Below are 14,165 nucleotides of genomic sequence, written 5' to 3' on the forward strand. Positions count from 1 at the left end.
TCGTGCAATAGAACCAACGTCAAGTGCAAGCCCCGTTTTTACGAAACATCAAGAGCGAGCAAAAATCCGTACGGCGAGGGGTTATCGATCGTTAACGTGTTTAGACTCGATGTTGATTGATGATTACACGATAATGATGCAAACAAAAACTGCTGTTGCTCGTTCCAATGTTTCCTTTCGGCAGACATTTTCGAGTGGCGATTTATCGGGAGCGGTTAGCGACACGGCAATGCACTGCAATTTCTCGCCACGCCGCGGCGCGCGCGATTAATCGCGTGCCGTGCATTAATCGCACTTTATATACTCCGCCGACGCCGTCGTCGACGCTGCCGCCGCGACAGTCGAGCGGCCGGCGGCGCGCGTGGAACCGCGCCGATTTTTTCCCGCCGATCGACTTTTTGTTTTACGTAACACCGGCGATTTATGACGCGCGTTCACTACATTGTAGCTTTGATCCCGCATCGCGTGCGCTTTCATTTACGTTTATCGCCGTTGTTACGTACCGACGATAATACGGTCGCGCACACGGTAAAGAAACTAATGTCGCTAATTACGATAACGCGTGGTTGACACTAATAGCTACTTAGATCCGCGGCTTATCTACGAGATCGTCCGTGAATTTATGCCGCATCAGGCATGACTTCTCCGAGGTGTTGATCCAAAGTCCGTCTCTTCGAAATTTCCTCGCGCACGTCACCGCCGTGACGAATGCGTAATTATGGGGAACGCAATTGTTACACACGCACACATTGAGAGTACCTTTTGTTTCACTTAGAAAATAATTAAATGTCGTAAATGTAAAATATGTTTTTACGATTCCAAAGTTTGGCTAACAACGTTGCGATGGCTTACATTCAGCTGAAATTTTATTATACAAAGAGTGAATTTAATTTTACAAAGAGAACTTTTATTGCATTTTTTTCTTTGTGATATAATACACGATAAAATGTGTAACGAATATCGCTCCTATTCCCTATTCAAGTAATAATTTCATAAATGTGAGATATTTTCAAATTCTTTCTATCGCGCGATAAATAAATAAAATGTTTCAATTACGTGTATTCTTTCAATTACAATCACACGCAAATCATATTTATTCACATATAGTTAGCAAAATTAGTTACAATACTTTTAGTGTACATGTATATTATACTAGATACCTATAATAAAATTTATATGTGATTTCTCTCTAGTTTCCTTTGTTGAAACAAAAGTCTAATAAGAATCTTTTACTGGCACTCAGATCTCGGTACATCTCTGCGGACGTGTAGCGTCGTATTAGGGGCTGCGGGGGCAGATTGGGGGGACATGGTGGTTGGCGAAGGCCGATTCGGGGAGGGGAGGCCATCGGCCTAAGAAGGGGCTGCTAAGGGGAGGAAAAAACCGGAAGGAGGAGGGATACACGTTTCGAGCGGTGGAAAAGGAGGCAAGCAACGACGGCGGGGGCGACGTGAGAGGGTAGGTGGCGGCGAGGAGGAGGCGGCCAGAAGAGACACACGGCGGTTCCGCGGCATTTGTAGCTTCGTAGGTCGTTGCGTTTTACAAAGCTCGATCCTTAATTCTCGCGGCCGGCCGTACGTGCATACAACAGTCTCGCCGTCGTCGACGAGATTATGCGTCGCCAAGAACGCGTCCCGTGCCCTTGAAGGGCCCGTGGTCGCGAGAGCGAAGGCTCCCTCCACCCCCAGAGGTGCGAACCCTCGAAACGCGTTCGGTTGCTTTAGGGAACGACTGGTTTCTCAGTTTGCTAGTTTGTGGTAAGTTACCGCATCGAAGGGAAAAGTACCGAAAATTTAAAGAAACTGTTCTCTTTTTTCATTGTAAGGGTAATTCTTTACGTAAATATTAAAATCACGTTACTTTCCAATATAACAATAATAATATAACTCTCAAGTTCTCCAGATTTTCCAATTTCTGATTTTTAATCTTACTTCTAATTAATTCCTGAATTTCTACAACATATCCTTCCATTTTCCGGAAAAACTACTTCTCAGCAAGAAAATGATTATAACGGTACCCGATATTGCTCTCAGTCCTCGCTCTAGCAACGTACCAATTTACTTTTTTATTAATTAAACCATCTCCTCGCATTCCACACAACGTGAGTGCGCGAAAATCGGTAGTCGGCGAGTCGAGCTTCACCAACTCGCACGATCTCGCGAGATCTCTTTTTGTGAATCTAGTGGTTGCTCCGGTAGCAAACAAGAGATTTTACTTGTGCCGTTTACCTCTCGAGATGGCGGTGTTAAAGTTTGTCTAGTGGGACGCGTCGAAAGTGGAAACTGAAGCCGCGCGGACTTTCGACGTCGCCGTTTGTGCCGTTCTGTGCTGTCCATCACTGATGACAGTAGCACAGTGCCGAGAGTGCGCGAGTTCTCATCACCGAGACAACGTACGCGAGACATGAGAACGCGCGTTTCACGTTGTCGCATTGATTAATTAATGACAAAACATTCGAATTAAAAACAAAAAGGTGTGCTACGCGCATTTTACATGAAAACCGGAAGGGAAGTGAACTTCTTATAGGCGGAAGTGCTCGCGGCATGTGCTATTTGGTGCAACTGTCATCTTGGAGTAACACTGATGGATCGTACCGAGTTGCGTATCAAGTGTCACATGTAAACGTTTCCCGGCACGTTGAAACAACCCCGTGATGTGTGTTGCGTTAATCTTTAATCAGCTTTGGTGCGCATTTTTCAGTGAAACAATGGATGCAATGAAGAACTCGGCACACAAAAGAGAGAGAGAATTGTGTGATACAACACAAGAATTGTGAAATGATGATATTAATTAAATAGTAGTGCTCTGTGAAATGCAAAAACAGAGTTAATCTCAAATTGAAGAGTTCCAGATTATTTTAGTTTGAGTTACAATCGTTTTGAACTGTACAGTTTGTGTAAATTAATCGATATCGAGCTGGATTTTTAATGACTTCTACGCTTGCAATAAATCATCAATAGCTAAAGTTATCTAACTCTGATCAGTGCAATTTTAACATAAAAAATTCCAGCAAACTATTCTTTTTTAAATATCCTTAAGCGAAACAAGTTTCCGCCAAGGTCTCTTGCTTACGTTCGTTATCGGAAGAGATTACATAAATTGTTAGTTTTTCTCTAAAGTAAGTCTTTTGGAAAATGTTACGTATGCGCGTCAGAGAAACAAAATAGATAAAAATATCGCGTTCATGCGTCAGCGAATCGATTATAAAGAAAAAAAACGTGCTTTACAAATGCATTCGCACGTTTGCAATTTAGTGATTCGATATTCACTCCTCGCCGTGCGCTAAACTCGAGTCTCGCATTGCAAGCCTCACATTTGTCACCGTGAAAACGTGTCTGACGTCATCAACAGTTTCGACAGATCCGAAAGTCTAATTCATCGTGCTACTTCGTCGCAACGCACGCGTGCACGTATGCCACGATGTAGAATTGATTCCCGACGAGATGCGGGAGTCAACGCGTGCCGCGTGCGTGCGTGCCCGCACGCGGAAGAGCGCCGCCGTGCACGCCTCTTCGCGCGCGCCAGAGAGAATGGACAAAACGCCAGATGGACAGATATCCTCTCGCGGGCGGGAGGAAAAAAGAGAGAAACCAAACCTAGAGCCAAAGAGAGAGAGAGAGAGAAAGGGAGAGAAAGAGAGGGCGGTACTGCGGTGCGTATGCACCGGAGGAGTTTATCCGCGCGCGATAAAGCCACTATCATGGTTTTCGTCGGCTCGCTGTTCAGAGTAAAAAGGGCAGAGAGTGGCGAACGCGTGATGCAGCATCAGAGTGCTCCTCGGCACAATGTAACACAGCAGAGCGCAAACGTACCGTGAAACCTCGCACCTCCGTGCGCGCGCGCGCGTGCTCGCACTTTAATCCTGGGAGTATCATCCACACCACGTCATTACGACACGCGTGCAACATTGTGCGGACAAACAAGTTCTTTTTTTCTTTTTTTCCTTTTTTTTTTCCCTCATTGTCTCCGCATCGCTGACGTAAGACGCGGTAATATAGGTTTCGTCAATCACGCTCTAACGATTTTACGCGGCCTTTCCCTCCCTCTCCGTCACTCGCTCTTCCTCGCTCTCTCTCTCTCTCTCTCTCTTTCTCTGTATCTCTCTATTTTCCTCTTTTCTTCTCTTCGTTGACGACGACAAATCGCGATACATGTTCTGGCCGCTCGCGTGCCGTCTCCGGCGTTGTTTTCACGGAAATGCAGCAACGGGGGGAGAAAAACGACTATCATTTCATGGGAACGCGGTGACATTGTGGCATTTATCGACGCTGAGCCGGCGCGCGGCGTGGCGCGGCGCGGAGAATGCGAGACGCATTAAGCGCGCTTTATTACGATGCAAATGCAAATCGCGCGAGATATTTCTAACTACACTTCTTTCTGTATCTTTTTTTTTCTCTTTTTTTCCTATTAATTCCCGGGGCACTCGCGACGATACCAGAGCAGACGTCTGACTGCTAGAAGTCGATGTTAAATATTTATGAAGTAAAGCAAAATCGAGAGTGCAAGACTCCGATTTTACGGCTGTTCGAATGTGAGTCAAACGGTATTTTTATCATTTTCTTTTTCTTTTTTATTCACATTAAATTATAGCAAGATGTTCATGAGAATGTCATAACGGATAGCTCAAGTTAGCGCTCGCTATACGCAGAGCTTGGTTAGGCTCGTTTTATCACGATCCGCGAATCTAAGTCGAGCATGAGTAATATTAAAATATTGTTATTGATCCTGAGACAAACAGAAACGTCTTTCGATAGCGCTTGACCCCAGATGTTAATAGATCATTTATAATTTAATGATCTCTTTTCACTGCGTTCCAAAACGTGTTACATTTCTAACATTCCTTCGTTGAAGCGTCATGAGACAGAGAGCAAGTATTTTACGTCTTTAAATAGCAACGTAAAATCTTAGATATTGGCAAAAAGATAAATGTTAACAAGAGAACTCGATGAACCTGTCTTTACTTGATTGCCATCACACGAAAATACTGTGCAGTAATACCAAACTGGAACTTCAAGTGGAAATTAATCTCGTGACTATTAAAGATATTTACAAGCTATTATTAACGTCGCAAACAAAACTCTATAGTGCATGTCGCACTTCCTTATCTGTTCTCAGCGTAAATATGCTTGTGTACCGGTTGAATACACAGCTCTGTCTCAATCCTCGTATATCTCTTATTTATGAGAATCAAAATCATATCTAAAATCAAGAAATACAGAGATGTTCCCCTATACCCTACATCCTCCCTTTTATTCTCAGAGAGATTTTAGGGTGCAGGACATATAAGTCCCATTAGGTTCTCAGTGTAGGGCAAGTATGTCCCATTAGATATTTCTGAGCAAACTTCTTCCGGAACACGAGTGTTCCAAGCTGTATCTCCGCGATGGTAATGTCTCTCCCGCGGAATATCGCGACTCCACGATGAAAACCGCGTTTCTTCGCCGATGCATTCTGCGTTTCTTGCGAAACAAGCGGCGACCGCGGAACCGTTACGCCGAAGCGTCGTTACTCCTGTATGCAAGATCCTCGTACGTACGAGCATCATCAGAAATCGGAGAAGGGAATCGTGCGACCGGATAACTACGTCTTCTTAACGGTAGGCGCGCGCGCGCGCGTACGTACGTACACTCGTTAACCGGAAGACGAACGTACGGCGGACGCTTAACGGATCCTCGAAAAAGATTCAGCTTGGAAGAACGCATTCTTGGACGCGACTGTCAATGCAACAGTTACCTCTCCGGTGCGTTCCCGTTATCGTCGCGTTATCGGAATCGCGATGGAAGGCGTTCTTCATGAGGGAATCCCGCGTAACGTCACTGGCACGCCGAAGACAACGTTGACTAAGATAACGGTAGCGGTACAGAAGGTTAAAGGGCAGGTCTTCTGCGGCAACGGCCGATAAAAAAAGTAATTTATTTACGCATCGGTTCTAAGTCGATCTGAAGAATTCTGAAAAATCGCTAAATGCGACAGTGGAGCGATCCATCCGCTGATGGAAAGCCGCGAAATTTTCGTCGGAGGAAGCCTGTTGCGCGGCGTGTTCTCGACTTTCAGTGAAATCGAAAATTGAGGTCTTAAGTAAATGAATCCGCTGACAATGGATCCTGTCCGAGAGAAACCGGCGTGACACGCAACCGGTACCACATATGTACATCGGCGTTCTTCACGCACGTAAAGAAAGCAATAACCGTATTCCCATGCCCCGGGATATTTTTTTTTCATGATCGCGCGTGTGTATGCAGATACGTCTGTTACGCGAATTATAACAGTACTTTGTGGACGGAGATCGTTCATCGGCGATATTAATGCGCCACAAGTGAGCGTAACAAACCTGGATAATACGCGCTCGAAGAATCGCCTGATCGTGAAAAAACGTGGCCGAGTAACATACGAGACTGAGGAACTAGAGAGGGATGGCTGCTACCTCGTAAAGGTGACGTCACGAGTTGCAAGGCCACTTATTTACAAGCCGTTATTCTTTAAATAGCCACTTTAATCGATGCTAATATATGACTGCCGGTTAATATTAGTGTAAAATGTTTGTTAATACTGATCATTATTAAAAGTAAAAATTTCTTTATTATTTATTGCAAGTAGAGCGCGCTGTATTGAGCAGCTGGCTTATAAAAATGTAAATTTGGTAAAATATAAAATGGTCGAAGGAAAATGGGTAGCAATCTTTAAGACAGAATTTTCTTCTAATGCAGACACGATTCTGACATGAATTATGCATTAACAATAATTATGGAATCAAGGAAATTTCCTGGAAGGCACACGTCGATAATTGCAAGTAAATTACAATCAGTCCGATTATTATCGAGCCAGAAACTAAAGCGAAACGGAGCGACGAACTGACATCATCATGACAGAAAAACAGCAATTTGGAGAATTACAGTTCTAATTTCGAGCGTGTTGTAACTCACGAAAAGGTGCCCTATGACGAGATTACAGTATCGTCATAATAAGATTGATTGCACGATGATGAGGGAGAGAAAATGGTAGGGGGAGATGGCGCAGATGCTGGCATGGTATCCAGAAGAAGCGGAGCATTTTCTTAGCGAAAGGTACTCAAACGCGATCTGTAAATATAATAGAAAGTACCGAAGAATCTAGGATGACGAACGAGAGCCTGTTCTTGCATTGCTGTTCTTCGCATTCGCGTCAAAGCCTGAATACTTGCGATTGAAGTCGCTCTTCTTCGAAATTATGATAAAAATCTCCGACATTCGACTAATCCAGCAGGAAACACTATCGTTGGATTGTCGTGATAACACGATTTACTTGATTTCGAATATCAAAGTTTCTACAACGCGCTCTATTTCTATAACATCAAATTATAACATGTACACAATTCTGGAAATTGTAAAATAAAACGTTGAAGCGTTATCTAAAAGCTAGAATTAATTTAATACAATTAACGGGATAACCGAACTTTCATCTCGCTCGTGCTCTGATAAACACGGGATAGAATAAAAGAAGTCACTTAAATTAATATTTTGCAAATTTCCTGTGTTTACGTGTACAATTTACATGCATGGATACTGTAGCGATTGAAAGAGCTTTACACATAATGCTCTTTTTGTGATTACACCATACAGATCCTCCAGTATGTATGATATAAAAATATATATCATATATAATTATTTTTTACCATTATTTGTTTTTTAATCTCTTCGCGCACGTCACAGTTAAAATATCGATCCATAGAAAACAATAACAAAGTAATATCTCGGCGTTGCGACGCAAAGCCGGTTTCCCACGATCTGTGCGAGACGCATTTCTCGAATCTAACGAGCATTTTCGCATTATCATCATTATTCTTATTATTATCCGGAGAAAGTATACACGGGATTATGCATCGCCGGTGTTATGCGATTGACTCACACATCGAGGAGACTCCGTCTGCCTCTATGAAACGAGAGAACGTCTTATAACAGAGCTATCTGGAAACTGAGAAGTCGCATCTTAATTATGAGCGAGACGTCGCCAGGTACATATATATTATATATAGGTATGTGTATATGCACATCATCCCCCTATATAGCCGTGTAGCAATTATGCTTTTACGATAGCTATGCGCGTTTGGCCCTCTTTAAAGTCGTCCGTTTCTCCTTTACGAGCGTACATACGCATTCTCGTTTTACCGGCGCCGAGTAAAACGCCACGGCCGGCTGTAATCGACGAATTATCGCGACCAGCTCGTTCCTCAATAATGCACCGTCTCTCTGCCGGTCGTTTCCAGCTCGAATTAACATCCTAGCGATTCTCCGCCGAATGCGTTGATCGACGTCGCCGCTCTTTCCCCAGGCAGAATGGAATTGCTGGCGGGACGTGGATGCGGAGCGACTACAAAACATTTTTCGCATAATTAATTTTCGTAGTCCGTCTCCATCGATTTTCCCGTCCTTCTCCGGAGGGACACGCATGTTTTGAATAAAAAATTGCGCGAGTCACGAAGTAAATGCCAGATGATCCCTCCTCGAAATACAGCGACTTCCTTTGAAACGAATTCTACATTGATTTCTTCTGACGGCTTTTATTTCAGTTTGCTCTTACGTGACTCGCAGGGATGGAAGTAAAAGGTCGTGTTCTTTGTGCTGAATATATATTTTTCGTACTTGGAGTATTTGATTATCTCAAAGAGAGGTGCACACGTTGAATCGTGGAATTACGTTTCTCCGCGTAATTAAGTTTTAATGCCTTCTTTGTGGATTTATACATCTTCGTTAAGTGAACGCTTTCTTTCTCTCTTTCTCTTTTGTGTTTTTCTTCTTTCGTTCTTCTTCTTCTTCGGTTTTTTTAAATTTAATCTTCTTCAGAACAGAATACGCACGCTTTGCATTACAAACTTCCAAAGCAAGGTGCATGTCGTACGATGCACAAAACTGCTGCAAGTGACTTCCAGTAAACGCGCTGCTAACGAAGTGATCGTGATCAAAATTGATCTCGCAGCAGTTACACGAGCCACCGAATTGCGGGATGAAGCGTGCCGACTGATCATAATCGGATCTTCGTTATCGGTTACGCCGGTTGTGCTGTAAATGTTTCAAGCGACGAAATTACACGAGATGATGACGACAGGCGATTGTCGGCAGCTCGTCCGATATCCGCGCGCATCGGGCTAATATTTCATGTTAATCGGAACAGCGAGAAATGGACTTAAGTGCCGTTCATGTGAGGCTTAATTGGATCGCGGCTTTATTGCACGGCAGCTGCGTTTCACGAAGACCATCCGCATCGAGTATCTGTGGCGATGAAAAAAGTTCCCGTATAAGCTTCTTTTACATGCCGCTAAACATTCTTCTCCCGAGTAACAATCGACAATAGACGAGAGACAGGTCTTCAAGGCTCACTTCGTTACAAAAGAGACCCGATGAAACATCTGATTCAGATGGAAATCGCGACGGAATGTAGACGTTAAAAGATTGCTTGTACCACACTTTTCCGTATTCTTAATATCGATCGCTCTTGCGCCGCACGCAACTGCATGCTACTACTGGGGTTTCGATTGTTGATGGTGATGAAATCTTGCATGGGCTTCTTTTTGTCGAGCGATTTCTGCGTTTGTGGAGCTCACTCGGACATTCAACAGCACGTCATTGAGATAGAGGGAAAGTTTCGCCGGGAGTTTTGGCGTATCACGAGCTTCCACACCAGGAGCCCGAAGCTGCGGGATTGTTTGCTTACAGTTGGCTCGCAAGTTTGCACTGTCGGTACTTCAACGACCACCCTGTTGCAGCGAGCTGATTGATTCTCGCGTGATCCATACGCGAAACGAAATTGATAGTCTTCGGACGTTCATTCTGTTCCCTCTCCTACTCTCCCCCCACCTCGCATTATCAGCAGGTTCATCGAACGTGACCGGTTCCTTTTCGCCCTTGGGAAGCCTTTTTTTCGCCTCGCGAGCGAAGCGGATGTTTGTATCGCGCAATCGGAGCAAAAGTATCGTCTCTTTTCGAGGCACCTCGAGGAATCGGCCTCCGTGAAAGTTCGCGGGGTCGGCCGGGGAAAAAGCGGCTATCGAAAATTCTCGTAGAAAACACGGCAGTGAAAGCTCCGTGGCGTATTATCCGGCAAGGTTTCTCGCCGCCGGGCAGTTTCTCCGTTCGTATTATTACGGCAAACGCGAATCCTCCCGCAAAAAGTCCCGCAGAGTAGAACACGATGTGCGCGTGTAGAGCGCGATCGACAAGCTGCAGCGCGGATAGAAATCGATTTGCCCGATAATTGCTGACGAGTGATCGTTATCTGGTGCAATCGATAAGCGCGTAGACAATTGACAAGGTAGACGAGATCCATCCGCTGTTGCGAAGCTCGCCCCTGATAAAACGCCTGATAAAACGGAATCTCTTATGCCTCTTCGCCCAAAATCCGAAAGTCGTCCGCTTAATCCGCGAAGAGACTCGTGGAAGCACAAACGAGCCGTGGCTCGATCCGAATTTGCGCGATAAAACAGACGCGACTTCTGCTGGAAACGCTAACGGGAGATTATTTTATACGGTGATAAAAATTTTTGTAAATGCGGTAGTCCCCTTCGATACGTAATCGAGAGCGCAGAGTAATCTGTGTCACGTATGTGATCGGGAAATGATTGAATACAAAGTGATAACAATGATTGATAAAAATGGAAGCGAATGAAATTTTAAACGAAAATGATTTATCTTTGTTCTTATTAATAGCGTGATATATTGTACAGTTTTGCTGAATTTATACATTTCGATGCTGCGGACAGTGTGGATACTCATAAATAAAAGCTAGTGTTCAATATACATGTGCATTTTCCTGCGTCCACCTACATCATCGAGGATTGATCCTGCCGAAATCGCAGTGGTTTCAGTCAGCCGGTTTTAATGCTAGCGGAACTAATGCGAATCAAGTGTCCCTCGCGAGTATCGACGTTTCTATCATCCCGCGGCTCGAAACGAACGAATCTATTCGGGATTGCAATCGTGCTCGGCCGATCTATTATACCGCTAACTGTCATCGTCCTCCAAACGCCACGAGTTTTACTCGTCGTATCGCGCGTCAATCTTGCTCGCGTGTTAATCGACATTCTGGCACGGTACGCGTTAATAAAACGTCCGCTCTTGCTATTTTTGCTTCAGGAAAGTGAGTCGGTGGTGAGAAGAAGCTGGAGAACCTGCGTCTCCCCGGAAGCTCGCGCCGTTTTATGCACCGGTGCTACGGCGGGAGGACGAACGGAAGAAGCCGGCACTCGGTGCGTTTCTGAACCAGGACGAGCACGAAGACTTGCTTAGTAAGTAAAAAAACACGAAAGATAATTCCTCAAGATTTCCAAGTGTACGAAATCGTATATTTGCACGAAAGATCGGCTAAAGTGAAGTAAAAGTTTCATGCCGATAAGCGTGATAAAGAGTGACAAATTTATTTGAGCGTATTGTTTTGTACACGCATCTATACACATGTGAAAGTCAAAAGTTACGAGCTTGCAAAATTTGAACCAGGCGATTTTAATCTCAGAGACCACAGAAATTAATGAAATTGGCAGAAACGTTAATTTTCTGAAATTATCATTTTATAACATTATGTCTAAATAAACATTGTTTCCCTTGCAACAAAAGCTCCTCAAATTTCCTGTTACAATGGTAGGTACCTCAGGTACAAGCCACCTTGATCTCGACGTCTCACCCGGCTCAGTAACACCAGTTACCTTGATGAATGTTGCAGACGTTGGCGGGGCAAGGGAGAAGGAGGAGAGGGCGGGCGACGAGAGTGCGGTGAACCGGAAGCGAACGCGACGGTGGCCGGCTCTGTCGAGAAGTTCGCGGCGGTGCCAGGCCCGCGCATGCTTCAGCAACGAGGTGGTTCAGCATCAGCAACGACACCCGCGTCCGCTACGACGACGAGCTCCGCAACGTCATCGTCATCGTCATCGTCATCATCATCATCCGCCAACATGTTCCCGCAACAGTACTGCCTGAGATGGAAGTACCATCACAGCAACCTGCAGACCATGTTCTCACAGCTGCTCGAACGACAGGCCTACTGCGACGTCACGCTCGCCTGCGAAGGCAAGACGTTGCGAGCGCACAAGGTAAATGAAACAGAGCGTCGCGACGCCTCGATTGTCGCCGTTTCCCGTAACGCGCCGAATCGCACCCGAAAACTTGCGACACTCCCGTCCTCGGGAACACTTGAGAGAGATATCGCCATTGAGCGTTCCTCATTTGAGAAACGAGGGTTGATAACGATGAAATTTTGATGCTGCGCGGAAAGTAACTTTTATTCTTATTATTTTCCAGTCTTTGTTGATAACGATAGAATCGCAGATCTAGAAGATATCATCTTTTATATGAAAAAAATTAGCTCATGTGATTGTGTTAAATGATTTCATCAGGTGATGAGCTCACGTTGAAAGGTGACTTCATTTTGGTCACATGCTTAATTGCGTTACAAGGAACAGATGGATTGGTAGGTCTGAATAATATGCTGTACGCATCGCAATCGGAAGCCCGCGGAACTGCGTTTCTATATGAAAGTCGACGATGTATAAGAAGTTCCACTGCGAAATAGAGAAATTAGTCGCGAGTGATTCAGGATACGCGGAAACTCGATTTCCGGAATTTCGCTGTAACGTGAAATTGGATTTATGACTAAAACTCGATAAGTGGAATTTCACAATTCGATTTACGGGAAATATATAATAAAATTGCCATTTTCCTCGATATTTCATCTCGAATCCAGCTCGGAACGAGCTCAGTCTCTCGCTGCATCGCGAGAGTTATCTTGTCAATTTTCAATTAAAATAATCGAGTCGATATAAGCTGCGGAGCAACCGCGGTGCTCGCGTACGCGCATGGCGGAACGGAACTTTGTCGTCGTCGTCATCATCGTCGTCGCTAATCAGGATTTCGTCTTGTGACTTCGTCGCTCGTCAAAACTCGGTTATCGTGACGAAATGTCTAACTCGGTTTTCGGTAACAGGAGAGACTAATTGCGACCATACCGCTAGCACCGTCTCGAAGTCCCGTCTCTACTCGGAATTCCATTTCGAGCGCACGGCGGAAATGACGTTTCCTCGTCTACAAGAGCAAGTACAGGACGGCGCGCGCAAGTCACCCGGCGGTTTTCCCCGGGAGGGAAGCACCACTTCCCGAAATTGCTAGGGAACTGTTTTCAAAATGCCACCCGGTTAAATATATCGCGGTATACTCCGCATATTAGGCTACACTGCAAAAGATCCGCTGCAATTTCGGAAAGTGGCATTCTCCCGGGCTCGATAGCGTACTCCCGCTGGGCTTTTCCGCTAACAAATTACGCTACGTAGCCGGTTCTCGAAAGTCTTTGATGTGTATGGTAAGTATCCGCTGACTTTCCACGATTCCTTTCATTCGCGTTCATTCTTTGATTATCGTGGAGAAGGATTTTACAAACACGTCGTGATTGAAGTCCTGATCTTGTGCCAGAGGTGATTGCTAAATTATAATGTATTTATTGGTAGAGTAGTAATGTAAATAAGCCACCAAATAATAAACTACGTTTCACCCTGTCCTTCACCCTGATTGAGGGAGAAATAGGGCACAAAATCAAGTCTCCAAATTAATTACTACGTTAGGTTGCGCACGTCCACCTTAACGTTGCCCAGATTCTACAACACGGAACTGTAGACACGTGCGACTGCAAATCCTATAATTTGTTACATATACAGGGTGAGACACCTAAAACAGGCCACCTGAATATCTCGGCTGTTATTGGTGATAGAAAAAAATGTGTCAGACCAAATTTGCATGGTTTCGAGGGACACATAATTTGTTCTAAATAGTTTTTTATTAGGTGGACGCGTAGAGGTCATATGAAGGTCAACTTCGTTTTTTTAAATGGTATGATATGTTTTTTTACGTACCATCTAGTAGAGCGTTTGAAGATGCGCAACGATCTACGGGTCAAAATCATTCAAGATCACTGAAGGCCAACTGCAAGGGAAAATAATTTACTTTACATTGCCTAGAGTTCTCTGCTATTAAAAATACTGTAAACTCAGAAATGAAAAAGTTCTAGCCCTTAGAAATTTTTTCTTTTTCCGCGAAGTTCTGAGTTGTTGTTATCATTATTTTTTATATTGCTTTGAGTTTTCTGCTATTGAAAATACCGTAAATTCAGAAATGAAAAAGTTCTAGCCGTTAGAAATTTTTTCTTTTCCGAGA

General features: G+C 44.4%; 1 protein-coding gene across 10 annotated transcripts in view; it reads left to right on the forward strand.

Moving 5' to 3' along the window:
- LOC105280993 (zinc finger and BTB domain-containing protein 20) overlaps positions 1–14,165 on the forward strand; it is a 105,809-nt gene that overhangs the window by 62,207 nt on the left and 29,437 nt on the right. For 9 of the 10 annotated variants that reach the window (XM_026969722.1, XM_020032224.2, XM_026969723.1 and 6 more), the window contains 2 exons: positions 11,106–11,257; positions 11,689–12,055. In XM_026969722.1, coding sequence (XP_026825523.1) covers positions 11,807–12,055 — 249 coding nt within the window. In that variant the 5' untranslated portion in view covers positions 11,106–11,257; positions 11,689–11,806. Of the gene's footprint in view, positions 1–1,610; positions 1,758–11,105; positions 11,258–11,688; positions 12,056–14,165 lie in introns of those variants that run through there. The other variant, XM_020032228.2, reaches the window with a different exon arrangement.

The sequence above is a fragment of the Ooceraea biroi genome, chromosome 5 (genome assembly GCF_003672135.1).
Source record: "Ooceraea biroi isolate clonal line C1 chromosome 5, Obir_v5.4, whole genome shotgun sequence".
NCBI classification, from domain to species: Eukaryota; Metazoa; Arthropoda; class Insecta; order Hymenoptera; family Formicidae; genus Ooceraea; species Ooceraea biroi.